General features: G+C 40.7%; 1 protein-coding gene across 4 annotated transcripts in view; it reads left to right on the forward strand.

The window, feature by feature from the left end:
* The window catches only part of SYTL5 (synaptotagmin like 5), a 59173-nt gene that overhangs the window by 34062 nt on the left and 3747 nt on the right, over positions 1–21364 (forward strand). For 2 of the 4 annotated variants that reach the window (XM_086470589.1, XM_086470662.1), the window contains exons 8-14: positions 2207–2313; positions 6888–6980; positions 11023–11088; positions 12044–12222; positions 13085–13187; positions 15352–15513; positions 19891–19999. In XM_086470589.1, coding sequence (XP_086326715.1) covers positions 2207–2313; positions 6888–6980; positions 11023–11088; positions 12044–12222; positions 13085–13187; positions 15352–15513; positions 19891–19999 — 819 coding nt within the window. The remainder of the gene's footprint in view (positions 1–2206; positions 2314–6887; positions 6981–11022; positions 11089–12043; positions 12223–13084; positions 13188–15351; positions 15514–19890; positions 20000–21364) is intronic. The other 2 variants (XM_086470720.1, XM_086470792.1) reach the window with 2 other exon arrangements.

The raw sequence follows: 21364 nt of genomic DNA on the forward strand, positions 1-21364 counted from the left end.
CTTTACATTTGAAAAAATGGTAATCCTAACCCCAGTAATGCTGGCACAATGCTAGTATTGGGTAAATCACGTGCTCTTAGAATTTTTGTAAGATTTCATTCATAATTGCAAATTGTTAAATCATCCTCTGTGCAGTCAACTGTATAAAATACTACCTATCTGTAATCTGTATAAAATACTGCTGCTCTGCTGCCGTTACATTTTACACCCACTTTGCCCAGAAGCAAATTTTGGAAAAAATAAGCTGTTGGAGACCAAGTCCCTTAGAGACTTCATGTTATGGACCTATTGGAGCGAGTCCAAAGGAGGTCCACAAAAATGACTAGGGGGCTGTAGTACTTCTTCTGTGAGGACAAGCTGAGAAAGTTGGGGTTGTTCAGCCTGGAGAAGAGAAGGAGAGACCTTACAGCGGCCTTTCAGTACTTAAAAGGGGCCTATAAGAAGGATGGATGTAATCTTTTTAGCAGTCTGTTGCGACAGGAAAAGGAGTAATGGTTTCAAACTAGAAGAGAGTAGATTTAGACTAGATGTGAGGAAATTTGGTTTTTTTTTTTACAACGAGGGTGGTGAAACACAGGCTGCCCAGAGAGGTGTTAGAAAGCCCCATCCCTGGAAACATTCACGGTCAGGTTGGATGGGGCTCTGAGCAACCTGATCTAGCTAAAGATGTCCCTACTGACTGCAGGGAGCTCAGACTAGGTGACCTTTGAATGTCACTTCCGACCCAAACTATTTAATGAGTCTATGATTTCATTTTTATACGTGGTGCACTGAAACAGTTGATTCACCTGTAATTTCCCTCATTTCATTTTCTGTTATCATGAAGTTCAACAAGACCAAGTGCAAGGTCCTGCACCTGGGTTGCATCAATCCAAAGCACAGATCAGTCCCAAGCACCAGGCTGGGCAGTGAGTGGGTTGAGAGCAGCCCTGCGGAGAAGGACATAAGGGTGTTGGTGGTTGAAAAACTGAACGTGAGCTCACAGCCCAGAAAGCCAATCGCATCCTGGGCTGCGTGAAGAGAGGTGTGGCCAGCAGGTCGAGGGAGGTGATTCTGCCCCTCTACTCTGCTCTGGTGAGACCCCTCCTACAGTGCTGTGTCCAGCTCTGGGGACCCCAGCATAAGACAGATATGGACTTGCTCGAGCTCCCAGAGGAGGGCCATGAAGATGACCAGGGGGCTGGAGCATGTCCCCTGTGAGAACAGGCTGAGAGAGTTGGGGTTGTTCAGCCTGGAGAAGAGAAGGCTCCGGGGAGACCTTACAGCGGCCTTCTAGTGCTTAAAGGGGGCCTGCAGGAAAGGTGGGGAGGGACTCTTGGTCAGGGAGTACAGTGATGAGGCGAGAGGTAATGGTTTCAAACTGGAAGAGGGGAGATTTAGATTAGATATAAGGAAGAAGTTCTTTCCTGTGAAGGTGGTGAGACACTGGCACAGGTTGCCCAGAGAAGCTGTGGCTGCCCCCTCCCTGGCAGTGTTCAAGGCCAGGTTGGATGGGGCTTGGAGCAACCTGGTCTGGTGAAAGGTGTCACTGCCCATGGCAGGGGGGTTGGAACGGGTTGGTCTTTAAGGTCCCTTCCAACCCAAACCATTCTATGGTGATGTGATATTGAAAAGTTGCGCAAAATATTTATATGGCTAAGAAAATCTTTCTTCAAGACATTTAATGTATCTTATGCCTATAGAGTGGATGAGAACCGTAGGGCTGAAAGAAACTCATGTAGGTCTCAAGACTTGTTCACTTCCTCCTCCTTTCTGCCCAGAGAACACCAGTAGTGACAGAAGTACTTTCTACGTCCATCTGTATCCCTAGTTACTTAATTTTGAAGCAGACACTGGGCACAGTTGGTGGTGGTGGGAGATGTGATAATCGCTGTGAACGCTTGGACTGCGAGTTTTGCAATATTCTAGGCTGACAGGCCTACCAGAGAAATTCAAAGTCTTGATCTATAATATCATCCACAGGAGACGACTACAGCAGATAAATAGTGCAGGGGGAAAAGTATGGGACAGAAGGCTGAACAGCATCAGAAAGCATATTGATGTTCATTTGTCATAGACTTTGTGACAGATACCTAAAATGTTGTTTTGATTTTTTTTTTCTTAAAAAACAATTGGGTTTGAGACAACGCTTACTAAAGTGTGGAAGATGAAAAAGAATATTTTTGTACAAGTTATAGCAAATGTTTTAATTGTTTTTATTTTCCAGATCGTAGCCGATCTGAGATAGATTTGAGTGAATCTTTCTCTGAAGGAAATGAGGATACTCTGAGCATAAGAAGCAAATCTGTACCTAGTGCCTTAGATCAGGAACTGGTGAGTTAGAAATATGTAAATGCTTATCTGGTGGAAATCCTGTTTGTTCAGACTTATGAAATCAGCACTGTATGTGTATCTATGTAAAATATAAGTAATGCAGAGCATTGTTTCAGGAATCTTTAATGAGTTTTTCAACAGTTTCATATTTTGAGTAAGTTAGCTGTAGAATGATTCCAATGAATAGTCACGGCTACAGTTTGTTATCAATTTGCTGGGATTTTTAGTTTACAGGTGAAAGAAATCTGGCCTGAAAATAAATTTCAAGCACTATATTATACATACCTCAAAGTTCTGTTAATTCTCACCTTCTTAGATTTTAATTTTGGTGCTGAGAAATGCTATACTTTCAAGGCATTAATCTTTGTCTGCTTTTGATTTTCCCTTTACATATATTTTCAGCGAATGAAGCCCCAACTTTATTTTCTGTCACTGCTGCTTGCCTCTTCTTCCTGTTCGCTGTTCTCTCCCATACATCTCTGTGCCTTTTTCTATGTATTCTCCAGGCTGCTCTTCCTGAAGTGATTCACAATGTCCATCTCCTCTTACACACACATCCAAGATACACAAGTTGCAGATGTGCATCAATGCTAAAAAAAAGCCAATTTCCAAGCTTGTTACATATGCATGAGGGGGGGAAAAAAAAAGAAGAGTCATTTAAATAGTTCTTCATCTAATCATAGTTTGTTCTGAAGTTTCCAAATGTGTGTTTGTAGCTTAAAAACCCATAACCTCTGCGTTATGGTTTGTGCATTTTGTCTGTTGTCACAGTTTGCTCTTTTCAGAAGAACATCAGCCATGGGAGGTGTCTCCCCTTCTTGTAGATTTGATACCTGCGGCTTGGTGGAAAACAATGTGCTGTGATTGCCATCTGTTTCTTGGATTGTAAGCGCTTGGAGAATTTGCCTGCAGCATTGCTTTGTTTGGGTTAATCTTGAAGGAAATTAAAAAAGCCCTTCCTGTGTGTCAGATTTCTGTGGAAGAAAATCTTCAAAAATAAGTCATTTATTTTTTAATTGTAGTAAATAAACCCAATGTTTTCTCGATTAAGAGGCTGGAAAATATTGCAGAAGAAAAGCATAAAATAAGAAATTACAAACTTTACATATCTTTTTCTGTCAGTTTTTTGCTCTAATTGTACAGGGTGCAGTAGTTATCACTTAGGGATTTCTCTGAGGCAGGTGCCAGAGATGCCAAGTCCAGAGCAGTTTTCTGTTCTTTGATTCTTGTCTTCCTTTTATTCAGAGGGTTTTTTTCTTTTTTTCTTTTTTTTTTTTTTTTTTTTCTTCTTGCTGACTCTGAATGAAATTACAGGTTGCGTTTCAGCAAGTCTCTTTGCTGACATAGGAGACCTCTCTTGTGGCATAACCTTGATTCAGTTGCTCTGGGGTCTGTGACAATGCTAATTCCCCTTTAAGCTTCTCTCATAATGCAGTTCATAGATCTCTGATTCTACCCATGTCCTTGTTGTTCTGTCTTATGAAATAAATTGATTGCATTCATCAGCTTTAGGGGTTTTTTTAGAGTAGTTTGACTTACAGGAGTCCTTCAGAGTCTTGCCCCATATTCATTATGGATGCAGTGTTTTGAGATAAAAGTTGTATTATTGCTGGAGTTTAGTTTATTTGGTGCTCAGTATAAGAGGCAAAAAGAAAGTTATTTGGTGAAGATACCAACAGCTCTTGCAGCCTGAGAGAAGTTATACCTCCTTTTCTCCTGGCCAGCTGGTGGAGCTAGCTGAGGTCCTTCAGTCTCATTCCGGGGTGACGGGAGCTGACAGCAGTGGTGTGGGAGATGCCACGTGTCAATAGGATATGCAGATTGCTGGAATTTGTCGGCTGACAGGGTGGGAGAAGGCTTTTAGCCGCTCTGCTCCTAGCTTTATCAGGAAAACCCATTACACATACAGAGACATCAGCTGGAAAATTGAATGAGTATTTTACTTCTCTAACTTAACATCGCTCTTAGTGTGATAATGAAAAGGGACAGCCCTCAGAAATCTGCGTTCTGCAGAATGTATTTATTGAGGATTATGGGGAATCAGTTAAATCTGGTGTTGTGTTCAAGTGTGAGCACCTTACCTAGAGAGGTGTGTGTTGAAATCCTGACCAAGTAGTGTTCGTTACATGCTCAGCTGCTTTATTAGAAGTAATTGGATAATGTGCGTTTTATAACCCCCACTGGAGACAATGACATTAATCCCTTACTAGCTCCAACTTTAATAAGCTAATAACACTAACCAATTATGTGGTTGCAGTTCTATAACACCTCCTGAGAAACATAACCATTGTGGTGCAAAATGAATTACGAGCATAGGTTAAATAGGTTGGGGTGGTGTTTTTCTTGGTTTAGATATCTGCTTGCAGCTAGAAGTTGGTAGTTGGCTAGCTGCTGTTAGGATTCTCTGTGAAGCACTGTTAATATTTGAGCGTCTAGACCTGAAGCACCCCAGTCTAAAGATGTTGCCGTACTGTTTTTTTGTGCTGTATTTAATTATTCAGCAATAAAAATGTACCATCATTTATTTCAAAGTCCACAGGTTTGTCTACAACAGCATAAAGGAAGGAGTTTTGCGTGTGTTACCAGACTTGCTGTTTGCTGTTGTATGAGCAAGAAAGAAAACTGTGTATTCTTGTACCAAGTTTTACACTTGAGTATGTCACCTGAATTCTGAAGTCAATGAGGAGAGTAGAAGTGAAGGGTGGGGAGGGGTTTTTTGTTCTTATTTTAGGGTTTTTTGTTTGTTTGTTTTTACTTTCAGCTCCCAATCTTCCTGAAATAGTTTGCTCTGTTGTGCCTGGGTCTCCATGGACTTTTTCCTTGGAGTACAAAATAACTATGACTTCTTTTTTCTGTGGGGTAGTAACAATGCCCTGAACCAGCAGAGGAAGCTCATGGTAAGAACATGAAGCTAAGAAGAATGTTTGTTTCTGTATGAAAATTTTGGTCCCAAATAGAATGATGGCTTGTCCTGGTTCCCCTCTGTGCAATATTAAATATGCAGTTACAATTGGAAGGTAGTAATAGAAAACTTTGCGTCACTTTCAGCTGGTTTTATTTCAGTTCAGTCACTGGAGCAAAGGAGAACGGATGTAACGGCTGGGTTTATCCATACTAATGACAAATGCTCTGCCCATCTTTACATGAACTGTGACAGTTCAACTCTCCAGCAGCATTTCTTCTCTGCTGTTTTTCCTGATAGAAGCCTTTGAGACTCCTGAGTTTGAATACAGTACTTCTCTGTTTAGTTTAGGAGAGTGAGAGCGACTAAGCAATAGAGAATGAGGTAGGTTACCACACGAGATTTTTGTAGCTGCAAAGCAGATATAAGGAAGCTGAACGTTTGACTTCCATTAAAGCTAAAAGCAGAGTCTTTCAAAATACCTGCCATAAGGTTTAAGGAAACACTTGAAATTTCCGATACATTTAATACGATGATAGCTGTCTGTTGTTTTTTTTCTCCTGTGACTTTTACTTAAAGTTAGCAGTCCTATTAAGACCATCAACCAGGTTTTAAGTTTCTTTTTAGATTTTACTTTATTGCTGTGTTTAAAAAATGAACATTTTTTTTCCTGTATGTGAGCTAATGATATTACAATTCAGTCTTGCTTATTAAAACTCAGGCATATATATGAAGCTGTGCAATTACTGATTTTTTTACTCCCCTCCCCCCGCTTTTTTAAATTATTAAAATAATACAGGAGTTTAATTATTTTCAAACCATGCACATAAACTGTTTGTTTTGTTTACCCCTCAACTATATTGAGTGTGTATAACGGCAGGACAAGTTTCTTCCCATGTGGTTTGACAATAATCCAGGGCTTTCAGCACTGCTTGTTAGAAAGTGGGTTTGTGTTAATGAGCTCGTTCACAAAATCATTGCCTCTCACCAAAGACAGCGTGAAAGGGTGCAAGTGTAATGCAAATTGTGTGCTTGTCAGTTTGTGGGAGTGTGACTGATATACATGTGGATAATAATTGGAAAACTGGATTTGTTGGGTTGTAAAAAATAATTCCCACAAAAAACGTGGAACCTGGACTGTAACCAAGAAATCAATCATCTAATGTCTTCTGGCTACAAATGGTAAACCAATATCAATGATCCCCTGGTATCGGACCTTAATTCACTCTTTTCTTTTGTTAAGATTTGAAATATTCCCATTGTGTCCCTCTAAGCTTTCCAGACCTGAATTCCTGAGTGGAAACAGTAGTAAGTAGGGTAAGGTAATTCACATGGGATTGTTAGCAGGCATGGAAGTGGGTTTTGTTTATGTGCATGGTTGTTGGCCATGCAAAGGTATGAGCCTTCAGAATAAGATGTGAAGTATTTGTGTCGAGTTTTTCAGTTCTTAAGCAATTGAACCCTGAAACCCTCACAGTGTCTTCTCCCCTTATGCTGTGTGCCTGTGCAAAGATGTAGAAAATGTAAATCGAAATTCCTCTAGAGATTAGAATTTTGAATGCATCCTGCACCATCTTCCTGAAGTGAAAAATATACGAAACAAAACTAAGCGACAGAGGCTGACCAAATACAGAGCAGAACAGGACAACTAAAATGCCTGTTTGTCATTTAGGATTATCTGGATGAAACAGAAGGAGATATTGATGAGATAATGGCCTCTCGTTATTCAAGGAAACATGGACAGTTGACAAGTGGATTATCAACAGTAAGATCTTGAGTAGAAAACATCTGCTTTTCCCTTCCACAAAAGACCATTGTTGCTCCAAAAAGGAGTTTAACTTCATGCTACCTAGCTACAATCATCTTTCATCCTGCGCTTGAGAAACATCCTTGTATATGTAGATAGTTTTTCTAACATATTTTAAATGCTGTTCAAAGCTAAAATGCTGTTCTCTGCAGTGCATGGGAAGAGGAAACCATTTTGCTTACTCATCAGCAGATTTCCACACGTGCTTAGGTTACCACCAGGCTGGCATGTGGAGAAGGCAAAACCCGTAGGTGTTTGCAGTACTTGAGTGCTCATCTTTGCAGAGGAGCACTTAATCCTAATTTACTTGAAATGAATAGAACAAGGCTGTGGTGGGATCTTCCATCTGAAACCACTTTCTGAGTGTTCAAGTTCTTGGGACAAAAATACCTGTCTGTGTGTTTGCATACATACCACTTCTGTGGTGGCAACGTCCATCCCCCAACCCAGCTTCCCCCATTCTTTGTGACGATTGCTATGCCATGCGTATCTGAAAAGTATTTCTCCTTACAGTGAGGAGGGAGATACTTGGGGATTTTGGTTGGTGACCACTTTTCTACCTTCTGCAATAATTGTAATATTTTTCTGTAATATCCGTTTGTTTCTCGTCATACCCACAAACTATATGCTGTAAATCAGATGTCTGAGTCTTATAGTTGTCTAACTGTTGCAACTTACCTTGGTTTTAAAAGGATAGCTGCATTTTCAGGTTGTAACAGGTACTTGAGATGCAAGAAAATTGGTATAACAAGCCTTAACGCAGTTCATTATGCTGTCTGTTATTCACTGGGAAAGAAAATGGATGATAAAAGTAGCCTTTAAGATGTCTCCTTTATGACTACCTGCTGTGTAACTCGTATTTGGGATCCTGGTGCTTAGGAAGTAGGCAACTGATAACATCTTCAGAAAAGTCATGGAGCCCTCTCTGGCCACACTTATTCATGACTTGTGCCTAAGAATAGCTCTGGTCAGCATATAGAGTATCAGAAAACTGCAACAAACTCCAGAGAGAAGATAAGAGAGTTGAAGAGGATGAAGAGAGATGAGGAGTCTGTATGCTAAGAAGGAAGAGAATACTTGGTCCATGGCAGTAACCAGTCAACTGTCCTTTCTAGCCTGCATCCCTATTAGCTCCCATGCAAGCAGGGCCCAGGGAATGCCTGCTTAAATTCTTGGTCCCAGAGAGGTGGAGCTGGCTGAATCCAAGTTTGGCTTACCTGAGGAAGAGAAAGAGCTGAGAAAATTGCCATCGCAGAGTATTTTGGCCACATCCAGACCCTTTTCCCTTCTGATTTGTGTAGTTCACAGAAACAGACACAACAGAGGTGCGTGGCACCTTACGCCAAATCAGTCTTGAGCAAATGTACCCTGTTGACACTGGTCTAATCAGACCCAGTTACCCAAGGCTGACCATGACTCATTGCTTCCGATGCTTGCTGATCCCGTGGATTTTATAGACAGAATTATTTTTATTTCCTTTCAATATTGGTATGAGGATTGTAGGTGCTTAAGTGCTTTCTCCGTTTAGGCCTCTAATTGAGGAACTGCGTTTAGAGAGCCTTCCCTTTATGTGCTGGAGGCAGCATTCTGTCTGTGCACTGGGTTTTGTCCTTTGCTGTAGATTTCCCTTTGACCTTTTTCTGAAGCAGAGCGTAGCTTTTCCAGTCCTGTAGCTTTGAGATAATCTCACATCTCGATGCTCTCGTTTCTCTGTATTCACCATGACATGATTTTTTAATGTCACTGCGTGCTATGTTAATGGCAAAGTTGCGAGCGGCAAGCTGCTGCTCCCTGCAAGAGCAGGTCAATTTTACAAGTTTTTTGTTTTTTTTTTTCGTTTCCCTTAAGTGTGTGTTGCTAGTTACTAACGTTCCCCCCTCTCTTATTTTTGCCTTTACTCTGCTTGTTGTTAGCCTTTGAGCCTTCTGCACTGTATGTTTTTTTTCCGTGTACTTATCTGTCAAATGACTGTGTACTATGAAGTCATGTTGAAATAATGTTATTAATGAACAATAGGCTCTAACTGCATGTTTTTTATTTATTTTTTCTTTATTTTTTCAAATATGAGAAATTGAAGTACAGTATGACTACTCTGACAATGAGCATTTGAAGTAAAGGAAGAAATAAATACCTTAAAGGGTAAATACACTTGAAACTTGCCAGTAACATGAGTGAGCAAAAATGGAAACGGAAAGTGACATTGAACAGGAACTGTATCTCAGAATTAGGGTGTTTTTCTTTGTGTTTTCCCAAAGCTAACAGATGAACTGTGTCTTTAGTTTTCCCTGCATCCTTCACCGTTTTCTCTTCTAAACATATTAACGTGGCATTGTCAAGACTTATCACATGAGTAAGACTTAATTGTTTCACTGCCTTACTGCAGCAATAAGATATGATGCATAACAAATGTAATTCTTAGTGAGGTGCTAAAATGGGGCTCTGCCATCCTCTGTATCTGGTGGTTGTTTACTACTTATGAAACTGGATAATGAGTAGATTTCTTAAGGACATTAGATTTAGTGTATGTGATGTCCAGTGTAAATGCCACAGAACAGAGTCTGTGGGGAAAAAAAATCAAGTATATCAAATACTTCTACAAAATTTGTGTTATTTTGTGTGTGATTTGTAAACAATTCAGAAATTGTGTTTGCATAAATTCTGGGGTCAGAAGTCACCTATTTGTTTAGGACTCTCTGTGGGGTGTTTTTCCCAATCGTTTATCCCTCGCTGACTACTTAACGGAGGATCAAGGAAAAGAACTTTTGGATTCAGTAGAGAAGAACTCATCCTCCTCCTCGTGTTAGTATAACCTTGGTTTTTTTCTGAAGTGGGCACACAGCTTGTTGCTTTCTTGTTACAAGGATAATTTAGGCATTTTGTAGCTCTTGCTGGAACTGGTAAATTCACTAATCCAAGGATACCCATTTTCATGTGTGCTAGAGGTGGAAATGCATAAATGGTAAAGGCTGGAATTTAGCTCGAGGCATGTTAGGAATAGGAGGAAATATGACATGTTTGTTGGTGTGTGTTGCTGATTCTCCAGTAATTGTAACCAGTCCTGTTCATAAAATTTCAGCCAATTGTACAAAGGAATAAAAGGACAAGCTTTTTTCTTTTTTTCAAATGAGGGATAAAGAAGGCCAGCAGAAATACAAAAACCCACCCTTTTTGCTGTTTGTTATTCCTACATGACGTATAAAATTAACTTTCTGGATAACAATTGCTTGTTCTGGTTTTTAGTGTCTGTTGCTTGCCATATTGATACAGACCTGCTTATCCCTCCAGCTTTCTTTGCTGCAGGGCCCTTAGGCAAGGTGCCCGAGAGCCGAGTATTGCCACAGGCCAATTTTTTTTGTGTGTTCTTCCTTCCTCCCTGCAGCTGATAAGGAAAGAGGTAGATCAAGATGCAGTTTCCCTTGAGCTCCTTGGTGATGTTTCCAGATAATCCTCTAGCAAACAAAGGTGGGGAAAATGTTTCCCCCGATATTCTGTTATTGTATATTTTTTTTCCCAGACAGTGACATGTTTAAACATTTGCATTTTTGTCCATTCTTACAAACTCCGCAGAGAAACTGCAATTTCTTACAAAGGCACCAATCCTACAAATACATGAATGCTTAGCTTTTGAGTAGCTTAAGTGAGAATTGACTTTATGCAGACATAAATGAGGACAAATCCGAACACAGTCTAATACAAATTCCAAATCTGCTGAGCTGATGTTCTAAAATGTAATTTGTTAATTTTGGTACAGCAGATACTTTGTTTCTGTTTAATTACCTTGAGCCACGCACGTGTCCTTCAGTACTTGAAAGTATATGGAAAACACTTAGCTTTCCTCTGATTTGATGATACGTTTTGCTTGCTTGCTTGCTATGGCTTTGCAATGCAAAGTTCCTTTTCCTTGTCTGTATAGGTAAAGATTTGTCACTGCACTTATTCTTTCTTACTGCAGCTATGTAATGCTCTTTTCTCTTGCCCTTTTGCCCTGCTTTCTTTAAAGAGCTCCCCAGAAGGCTCTGACAGAAAATGGACGTATTTAAATGTGCCTGAAACAGACGGTGATACTGTGAGTTCTCGTGAATCCTCTGCTTAGCTTACTTTTAAGGTTTCTTCCTCTTTTCTCCCTTTCTGTTGAAGACTATACCTGTGTGTCTTGCAAGGTTCCTCTGTGTTAGGGTTTAGATGGTTATATAAGCTTTTGAGCAATCTTGCTGGATGACTCAAAAGAAAATGCACACCAGATTTCTCAAATGCCTTTGGTTCTGGCAGCGTGCATATTGCTCTGGTTTTCTTTAAAAATATTTAGTTCTTTCCTAATTGTAATCTTTTGGAAGAGGAAATCCTCATAGCAGTATGCTGTATGGCATGAGTGGAAAAAAAAAAAAGACATTTGGGGATGATATATTATGCTGCAGTGGAAGATTTTGTGGGATTTTTGCTAAACTTTTGGCTTTAGGAAAATTGTTGAAATGGTGGGTATGGAATTTTGCTTATTCTTTTAGAATTTCTAATGATAGGTGGGTGTCACTTTGAACAAACATGGTTTTATACCATCTCCATTATGGGAAGCAGCCTTATAATTTTTTCTAATGGTTCTGTCAGCAGTTGTCTTATAAGACTCAGTAAAAAATTAGGTGGACAGCTAAGCCAAGAAGGTGATTCTTCCCCCCCCCCCACCCCGGCTTGGAACTTACGTGAGCATACAATTTATGTAGCCTGTCTGCTCTTCAGTTCATGCATGAATTAAATAGTGGTGATTTAGATTTAGTCATGTTTATGAACAAGTTTGAGTCCTGCATGGAAAAACATCAACTGTCTAGACATTTAATCTATTATTAATTATAGTTCTTATTCCCTTTTACATCAAAGAGAAGCAAGTGGTATCTCTGATGTACCTGTTTTCATAGCAAGTCCCTAACAAGTGTGACAATATAGCAAGGCTGTGATTTTATGAAAAAAGCAGATTCTGGAAAGGAGTAATTTGTTTAAGCCTCTGCACCCCTTTTTCTCTCGCCCTCCAGACCAGCATTAACAGCATGCTGAGTGTATATAGTGAAACTGGTGACTATGGCAACGTGAAGGTCAGCGGCGAAATCCTTCTCAACATCAACTACAGCTACAAAACGGGTGCCCTCAACATCCTGGTAAAAAGTTGCAGAAACCTGGCTGTTGCAGATGAGAAGAAGCAAAGGACTGATCCGTAAGCACGGAGAAGAATTTACTTTTAGGCTCTGCTAGGGGTGTCCTCCACATCACACACAGTGACGTAGCCTGGGGTTGTGATAGGAGCCTCACAACTCATAGGATCCTGTTGCTACAAGCCAGTGTTTTGATGATGATTTGGTTTGGATTCCCTGTGGGAAATGCATTTTTAATGTGTTTCTTAGGGCACTGTGTGCCTGTTTTGGCGAAACAGTAAGAATAATTAAATTATCAACTTGTTTGATAGCAATCTCTGCAAGGGCAAAAAATACAAAGGAATAGGGAGGCTGAATTGATTTCTTACTTCTAGAATCAAAGCTAAAATATATGAGAGGAGTGATATTTTGGAGGGAGAGAGGGATAGAGATAACTTTGGTTTCATGCATCCATAGATTCACTTTGCAAGGACCACCTTTTCTGAGCTTCTCATTATAGTTTTCAGTATAACATGTAAATTCTCTCATCAGGAAGTAGTAATTAGTGTCTTTAATCATGTGTAATCCTATAGTAACCAAGGTATGAAGTTTTTCATTCTCTTGTGTTTTCAGTGTATGTGTTTCTGTATGTAACCAGTCAGTAATCTTATACTACAAAAGGGAAAGTGTTAGGAAAGCTTTCTGCATTTCTGAGGATAAGTAAATTAATTTAGCTTTGCCTTTTATTGTTCTGATCCTATCTGAAAAACATTGCTAAATTCATAGACCATGCTTTTCAATGTTTCATGTATTCTGTTACATGTGTGCATTGTTTAGACTGCAAAAATTAATTTCTACATATGTGTTGCTGACGCAGCAATGTCAGGTCCTTGATCAAACTGGTCATTTTTATTCCTTGCTAATAATTTACTACTTGATCTGCAGATATGTCAAAGCATACCTTCTGCCTGATAAGTCTCGCCAAAGTAAACGCAAGACCAAAATTAAAAGTAACAGCACCAATCCAGAATTTAATGAAACACTGAAGGTGAGAACACTGTCTCGCTCTGTCTGTGATGAATGTGCTGCCTGTGTTCACAGGCATTTTCTGTAAGTGTTCCAGTATGGGGATTAGAATTTGGAAGAGATGCCTCAAAAGGAATGTATTTAAGCAAAACCCTCTAGTAATCCTACAAGTTGTAATTGCTGGCTTTCAGCATTGAGGAAGTGTTTTTGTTTGGTTCTTCCCTTTATAGGTAAAACTTCTATTAGTTTCCATAGATCTCTTTCAAAACTGCTGATGTTCCTGTCTAACCTGAGCTCAGAGATGTTGAAAGCACCCTAATGATTTTGTAAGCCCCAAGTTAGCAACTGATGCTGAAATGGAGCTAGATTAAAACTTCCTATATAAGTGATTTTGAAGAGAAAATAAATAAGATTTTGCAGTAAAGTCTGAATTTCTCTGGAGGCTTTTATTTTTAAAGCAGAACTGACTTTGATGAGAAAATACAAACAATAACTTCACTACCTGTCTTCCTATAAAGCTGTGGTAAAGTTCATTTTCTGTTGCAAAAGACAGTGACAGTTTACTTCCTTGAAGGCTGGTGGAGCAGAGCACCCAGGCTTTTCCTTCCTTGCCTTTTACCCACATCCACTACAAAGGCTGAACTATTTTGATTTTGAACTCCTCATGACCTGCTTATTCACTTCGTTGTCTCTGTGGTGCAGGTGGGAATGGCAGAGTTTCTGCCCAGTTTGCTGCTTGTCTGACATGTGGACCACAAGGCTCCTGGTGATTCCCCTTCTTTGCCTATTGACAAAAGTTATCCCAGCCAGCTGTTGTGAGGCCAGAAACTCTTTTCAGTTTCTCCTGAAATATTTTTTTTTTGTAATGCCAGTGATGTTTTAATGTAAGTTTCTTATAATAGAGGCTAATAGATGTTCCCTGGCCAGTATACTTGGCTTAACCTGGCTACAAAACCATTTTGCAGACTAACACACACTTGGTCTGGCCAGAATGCTTGCCAAGGGAGAGTCTCTTGTATAGCCTCATTTTTAAATGGTTTATAGTAAAGGAAAGACTTGCCTGAACTGGAAAAAAAAAGATGTTAGACTCTATTTAGCAAGGAACATAGCACTAAAGAAGCTTGCTGGTAGGGAACTTGGTATGGATAAGACATAGCAGCTTGCTAAAAATGTGAATTGTAACAAAGAGGATTTACTTGAATTCTGGGTAGGTAAGCAAGAGCTACATCTGTTCATCCAAACTGTTACTACTGTTAGAGAAGAAAAATAATTAAATCTGTCTGTATCTTCCCTCTTTGACTTGTATTCCGTTGTTGCTAAATACGACATCTCTCACAGTGGAACTGTTGGCATCTAGGGTTAAGCATTGTAGACATATCTATACGTGAATAGCCTACTTGTGTGGCTCGCCAGCTGACTTGACCGCTTCAGCTTTTGGAGGATATGCATCTGTGTCCAGACATTGTTCCTGATGCAAAAAAGAAGACATCTGGGTCTCCTCAGCTAACACTAGGAGAAGGGTGAATTTCAAGGAATTAATTGGCTTTTTGCTAAAAGCAGCGTGTGCAGAGCTGGAATTCCAGATGTTTATAATTTTCTGTGTATTTACTGGAATATGATGTTTCTTCAAGGGAGTTTTATAACAGCTTCCAAAACCAGCCATGGTTACTGAGATGGTGAATGCTTTGCAGATGCAGTTTTACTTGTTTCCAGAACAAGTTTTCATGAGTTACAAAGATATAATTGAAAAGGAGAGGAGGATATTGTTTCTAGAAAGCAGTGTACAGCAGACTCTCTTTAGGGGTGAAAGAACCAGTGGGGTTTCTTCTTACAAACTGAACTTTGAGGTTGATCTGCTTCTTTTACATAAACTTATAAGGAATTAACAGGATCGTAGTTTAAGCATCGTCATTTACTTTATAGTCATCAATACCCGATAAATAATACCATCATGACAGTAACATTAATTACCATTGGATGCATACTGCAAAGAAAAGAGGTAGGTTTGACATTATGAGCCTTCTAGCTAGATCAATCTTGTTTGCAAAGAAAACAAATGTCTCTCTCATGCTTCATTTGTTAGTTGCTGTGAGCTTCGTGAAATTGAGCAGAGTTGTAAAAGGTTCCATGGAAACTATTATTTATGCTTATTCTGAGAGTTTCTTTTTCTCTTGTTCTTTTGGTAGTATGTCATCAGCCACACTCAGCTAGAAACCAGAACCCTGCAGCTTTCTGTCTGGCACTATGACAGATTTGGACACAACAGTTTCCTTGGGGAGGTGGAAATTCCATTTGATTCCTGGAACTTTGAAAATCAGTGTGATGAGTGGTTTGTGCTCCAGCCCAAGGTAAGTGTTTCCAGGGGCCAGTGAAAGTGTTGCAAAGAAAGTTTAGCAAGGTTCAGTTATTTCAGAACATGTTCATAAAACAGTGACTTTATGAGTGTCTAATACGGTAATAAAAATAAAATCTTTCTTCTTCATTCAATCAAAACGTACTGGTTTTAAAGTCTTCATGAAAACTTTACAAGTGATTGGCTACTTAAGAGCGAACAACACCCCCCACACACACACCTTTTAAATAAACTACAAGTCCATCTGGTAATAAACTACAGTGGAGAAATGACCTGGTAAAGAAATTGATTATTTTTTTTAAAAAGCATGTAAAACAAAGGATTTTTCTACCACCCCCCCTACCGAACCCTTAACATTTTATTAAAGAAATATATCTTTTTTTCAGTTCAAAGTGCTTCACACTTTTCAGCTGTGACAAAATTGCTTACTAACCTCTTGCCCACCTTAACTAGGAAGGTACAAGATAAGACTTCTCAGCGGTCAAGTCAACTGGTCTGTAAAACAGGACTTGCTGTACTTAGCTAAGGATAGGATGACATCTGTCTCTAGGGCACCCCCTGCTTTGGCAAAGGTGTTTATTTTTTGAAGAGATTCAAAGAGCTGTAGAAAGCTAGAGGATTAAAGGCTCCTGCAGCAGCCAGAATCCCCAGAAATTCCAGTGGGTTAGATTGTCATTTCAGAAAGTGTATTTTTCTTGCTGCAGAAAAATCCAAGGTTTTACTGCAAGTGATATGGAGATAGACTCAGATTACTCGTTTGCTATGTGTTCATTATTTTTAAGGAAATAGTGTTATATTTGGGATTTTAGGAGGGAGTGTTTGATTTGTGCCTTGCTGTCAGATGGGAGATGTATAATTAATTTCTAGGTATAGCCCTTTGTGAGGCTTACATCTAAACTGTCGCAAATGTATATATCAGTAAATAATTTGCCAGAAGATACGTAAGGAAATTGGTCTCTTCTTTAAAATATCAATTATTGCATTTTGAATTTTTAAAAAAGCACAGGTTAATACACATGCAAATGACATGCCTTTCTCCCATATAATCTGCCTGATAGAGATGGGAGTGGCAGTGAAACATTTCCTGGGATTAATACAGCGCTTTATTTCATAGAATGACAGAATGGTTTGGGTTGGAAGGGACCTTAAATATCATCTAGTTCCAAGCCCCCTGCCATGGGCAGGGACACCTTCCGTCAGACCAGGTTGCTCAAAGCCCCATCCAGCCTGGCCTTGAACACTGCCAGGGAGGGGGACTTAAAGAGTCACAGTCAACGGCTTGATGTATGAGCAGAGACCGCCTCAACACCCTCACAGGAAAGAACTTCTTCCCAATATCTAATCTAAATTTCTCCTCTTCCAGTTTGAAACCATTACCTCTCGCCTCATCACTATACTCCCTGACCAAGAGTCCCTCCCCACCTTTCCTGCAGGCCCCCTTTAAGCACTGGAGGGCCGCTGTAAGGTCTCCCGGAGCCTTCTCTTCGCCAGGCAGAACAACCCAAACTCTCTCAGCCTGTCCTCACAGGGGAGGTGCTCCAGCCCCCTGGTCATCTTCATGGCCCAACTCTGGACCCGCTCAAGCAGGTCCATATCTGTCTTATTCTGGGGGCCCCAGAGCTGGACACAGCACTGTAGGTGGGGTCTCACCAGAGCAGAGTAGAGGGGCAGAATCACCTCCCTCGACCTGCTGGCTACACCTCTCTTCACGCAGCCCAGGATGCGATTGGCTTTCTGGGCTGTGAGCACACACTGCTGGCTCATATTCAGTTTTTCATCCACCAACACCCATATGTCCTTCTCCGCAGGGCTGCTCTCAATCCACTCATCGCCCAGCCTGTATCTGTGCTTGGGTTTGACCTGACCCAGCTGCAGGACCTTGCAGTTGGTCTTGTTGAACTTCATGAGGTTCACACAGGCCCACCTCTCCAGCCTATCAAGGTCCCTCTGGATGGCCTCCCTTCCCTCCGGTGTGTCAACCACACCACACAGCTTGGTGTTGTCCGCAGACTTGCTGAGGGTACACTCAATCCCACTGTCCATGTCACCAACAAAGATGTTAAACAGCACCAGTCCCAGTACCAACCCCTGAAGAACACCACTCGTCACTGGTCTCTGCTCATACATCAAGCCGTTGACTGTGACTCTTTAAGTGTGACCATCCAGCCAATTCCTTATTCACTGAGTGGTCCATCTGTCAAATCCATCCTCTCCAATTTAGAGACAAGGATGTTGTGTGGGAGAGTGTCAAACACTTTGCACAAGTCAAAATAGATGATGTCGGTTGCTCTTCCTGTATCCACCAGCACTGTAACCCCATTATAGAAGGCCACCAAATTTGTCAGGCACGATTTGCCCTTAGTGAAGCCATGTTGGCTGTCACCAATCACCTCCTTATTTTCCATGTGTCCTAGAATAGTTTCCAGAAGGATCCACTCCATGATCTTGCTGGGCACAGAGATGAGACTGACTGGCCTGTAATTCCCCAGGTGGTCTCTTTTTCCCTTTTTGAAATTGGGCGTTGTTTCCCCTTTTCTAGTCAGCAGGAACTTCACCAGACTGCCGTGACTTCTCAAATATGATGGATAGTGGCTTAGCAACTTCATCTGCTGGTTCCCTCAGGAGCAATTTTTCTACCATGAATCATTTAGCTGCTTTAGAGAAAAGGTTGGAGACTTTAAGACCTCTTTCTTCTATGAGCATTGAATGTCTGTTTTCAAGAGGTGTGTGGTTAAGAAAAAGAAGAGAAAATGGTTCTGTGTTTAAAGAAGGGGCAGTCTAGAGCTGAGTTATATGTGGGTTTGTGGGGGAGGTTGACAAATTGTTCCTGACGTAAGAACTTAGACCATCACTTGTCCACCAGTAGACGAGAAAAAATAATTCTTTCTGCCTTTATGGGAAGCTTGAACCTAAACTTGCATAGTTTAGACCATAAGTGAGCTGGCTGACTGGCAAGATTTAGATGTTGTGCAAATTATTCCACAGCCGTTTACTATAGGTTTTCTTTTGTCCTCTGTTGTAGAAACTGGCATCAGACAGTAGTGGAGACAGGACTGTTTTTCTCAGAGTCAGTGCAGGAACGCCTGCATTGCTGTAAAAGTGCTTCGAAGTCTCAAAAGGGCTATGTTGCTGTCACTAAAATTGCTTTGTTCCCTGTCCCATCCTTGTGTACAGACTTAGCCCCACTAACTAACACGGTCACTGCCTGAGCCTGGACTCTGTGATATGAAGGCAGTGCTGACTGCACATATCACCGTGTGTGCTTCTGGTGGGGGGTTTTGGTTCTGTTTTCTTTTGATAATAGAATTTTGACCTTCCTGGGGAGCCAGGAAACAAGCTGAATGCATTTCAGAGAAATACTGTCACTGATCAGACATTCATCTGTAAGCAGTTCTTTAAAGGCTTGTGTGGTACCTTGGTGTGTGCATGTCTTGGCACTTGAGGGTCCTCTCTTTTTCATACGTGTGCCTTGTCCCTGTTGAGAGGTAGGGAAGACATGTTGACTTGTACCCAAACCTAAGCACTCAAGCATGTACAGAAATGTGAGCATCTGAGTAGTCCCACCTCCATTAGTGGACATCACTGAGCAAGGTTAGCATATACCTGAGTTTTTCATAGACCTGATCTCTAACGTAAATGTACGAGACTTCTTTGTTTCGCTGCACTTCGTTTTTCTAGAAGTCGGCTTGAACTGAGACATGTTCTCTCTGAGCTGCATCTGTTGTTTTTAAAATGTAGTTTCCAACTCCTTACAATGTGGATGGAAGTTCAGCGCACGTCAGTGAAGGCCTAATGTTCTTTTAACAAGGATGCTCTGGAAAGCACTGAATGCATTCTTTCTGGGCAGGATTCAAATGGTTTTTGAGAAGTTTTTCTATTTCAGAGCTGGACTCTCTCTTCCCTCGCCTTGTTCCCCACACCTCCATTCCAAGAGTGACTCAGGAGTGACTCCTCTACAGTACATGAAACCAATTTTGGTTTAAAATCCTGATTGGGGTCAATACGGGCTGAATGTCAGCTTAAATTAGATGCAGTTTATATGTCGAGAAATAAGTTTGAGGGGTTTTTTTCAGTTTGTTTTCTTCACTTATTCATGCTAGATCTCCCTTTCCTCTCTGTGTTCATTGAAGAGCGTCTAGTGCTGTGTGGCTTTATTCTTCTGAGAGCTTGCATTGCCTAGCTCATAAAGTCTTCTAAAATGTGATTGCGTTCAACCTGGAATGTCTAATTATCTGAAAGTGGGCTGGTACGTCTTGATGTGTTTAAGAAGTGTTTCAAATACTGTATTGGTACAACAAAATTATAATCTGAAAGAGAAGGTGAATGATTAACCTTAGCTGGATTTCCATTTTGTTTCTTTCTTTCTTTTCAGGTGGAGGTTGTGACAGATGCCGGGCTTCAATATAAAGGAGAACTGACGGTTGTTTTACGTTACATTCCCCCAGACAGAAACCTAATGCTTCCTCTAGGGCAGTTTCAAGGTAAAGCAAACATTAACGGCAGCGTATAATAACATCTCTGAGTATTAAAAGTCCTAACCTGGGGTGAAGTGACAGTATTTGTGCAGATTGGTATCAAATATACTAGTTGTCTTTATCTGTGGTAATTTTGAACTGTGAGTATGTTTCTCCTGCTCCATCCTCTTCTCTTGCATTGAACTTAAGGAGAGAGAAGGGAAGAGGAGTGTGCAGTCAAGTGTTGATGCATGGCTGTGTCCTAATTAAAAATAATATGATTGAGGACAGCCACATAGAAATAAACTAGCTACATCATAGCCTGTGGGTACTTTGTTCAGGTAGTTATATGCAGCGTACAGCTGATGAAGGAATAGACTTCACTTAGTTCTTCACGCTTAATTATATTTAAGCTTACCTAGCTCCTCACCATGACTGTTTTTTCACACAGCTTTACCTCTGCCCAGTTGTACTGTATTACTGCTGTAATTCAGTCCTGTAAATTTTTATTTGAATTCTTTAGGGTAAGCCATTATTTTCATCAATGATGAACAGGGGAAAATAGTTACTAACTCTTTGCATTGTAGTAGCATGAGGAACAGCAATCATCTGAAGTGAAAGCAATCAGTGAGTAGCACCTGGGTGTACATGGATAATACCAGACGCAGGTGCACCACTGTCTTAGTGACAGTATTGCTTGTTAGCATCAGGGTTTGATAGGTGTATTAGACTTTTTCTTTCTTTTTTTGACAATTACATTCCTTCTGCTAGCAGTCATTCCCAGGTTTTCACTCTTAAAAATTGTTTGCAAATGCCAGAAATACACTGTCTGAATTTTTTTAAACTTGTACATTTTAACATCACTCGTGATCTTTTTTTCTAATGTTTTCAGCCTGAATCAGCGTGTACAATCCCCGCTGATAAGCCTCTTGGAACCTGCAGCGGCAGCAAGTACACGTGTCCTCACGCTGCTGTTCGAAAGCAGTAGCGTGTGGGTGAGCACCGTGTCCTTTGTCACGGTCTCCGAGGGGCACCACATCCTTACACGTGGAACACGTGCGGTGTATTTCTGCGTTTTCAGCTTTGCATTTACACCTTGCTTGTGGCGTAGGGCTGCCTTAACGTCACTGGTGGAAGTGAATGCTGAAAAGAGGGTAGGGCTTACAGGACCTGCAGTTCTTTGTGTTCGGGATAGTAATCCACAAATACTTAGATTTGTGCAGGACTTCAGACAGGACACTGTTGTGTCTAGCAAGGACTAGCTAGTTACGTGGGCAAGTTCTTTATCATATATGGAGTGAATTTTCTGTCCCTGCCTTAACAGTTTCTCTACCCACAGAGAATCAGTATCTCCTTATAAGGAATATTTTAATCCCATTGCAGTAAATGATT

This window comes from Leptosomus discolor, chromosome 1 (assembly GCF_034619465.1).
Source record: "Leptosomus discolor isolate bLepDis1 chromosome 1, bLepDis1.hap2, whole genome shotgun sequence".
Lineage (NCBI taxonomy): Eukaryota > Metazoa > Chordata > Aves > Leptosomiformes > Leptosomidae > Leptosomus > Leptosomus discolor.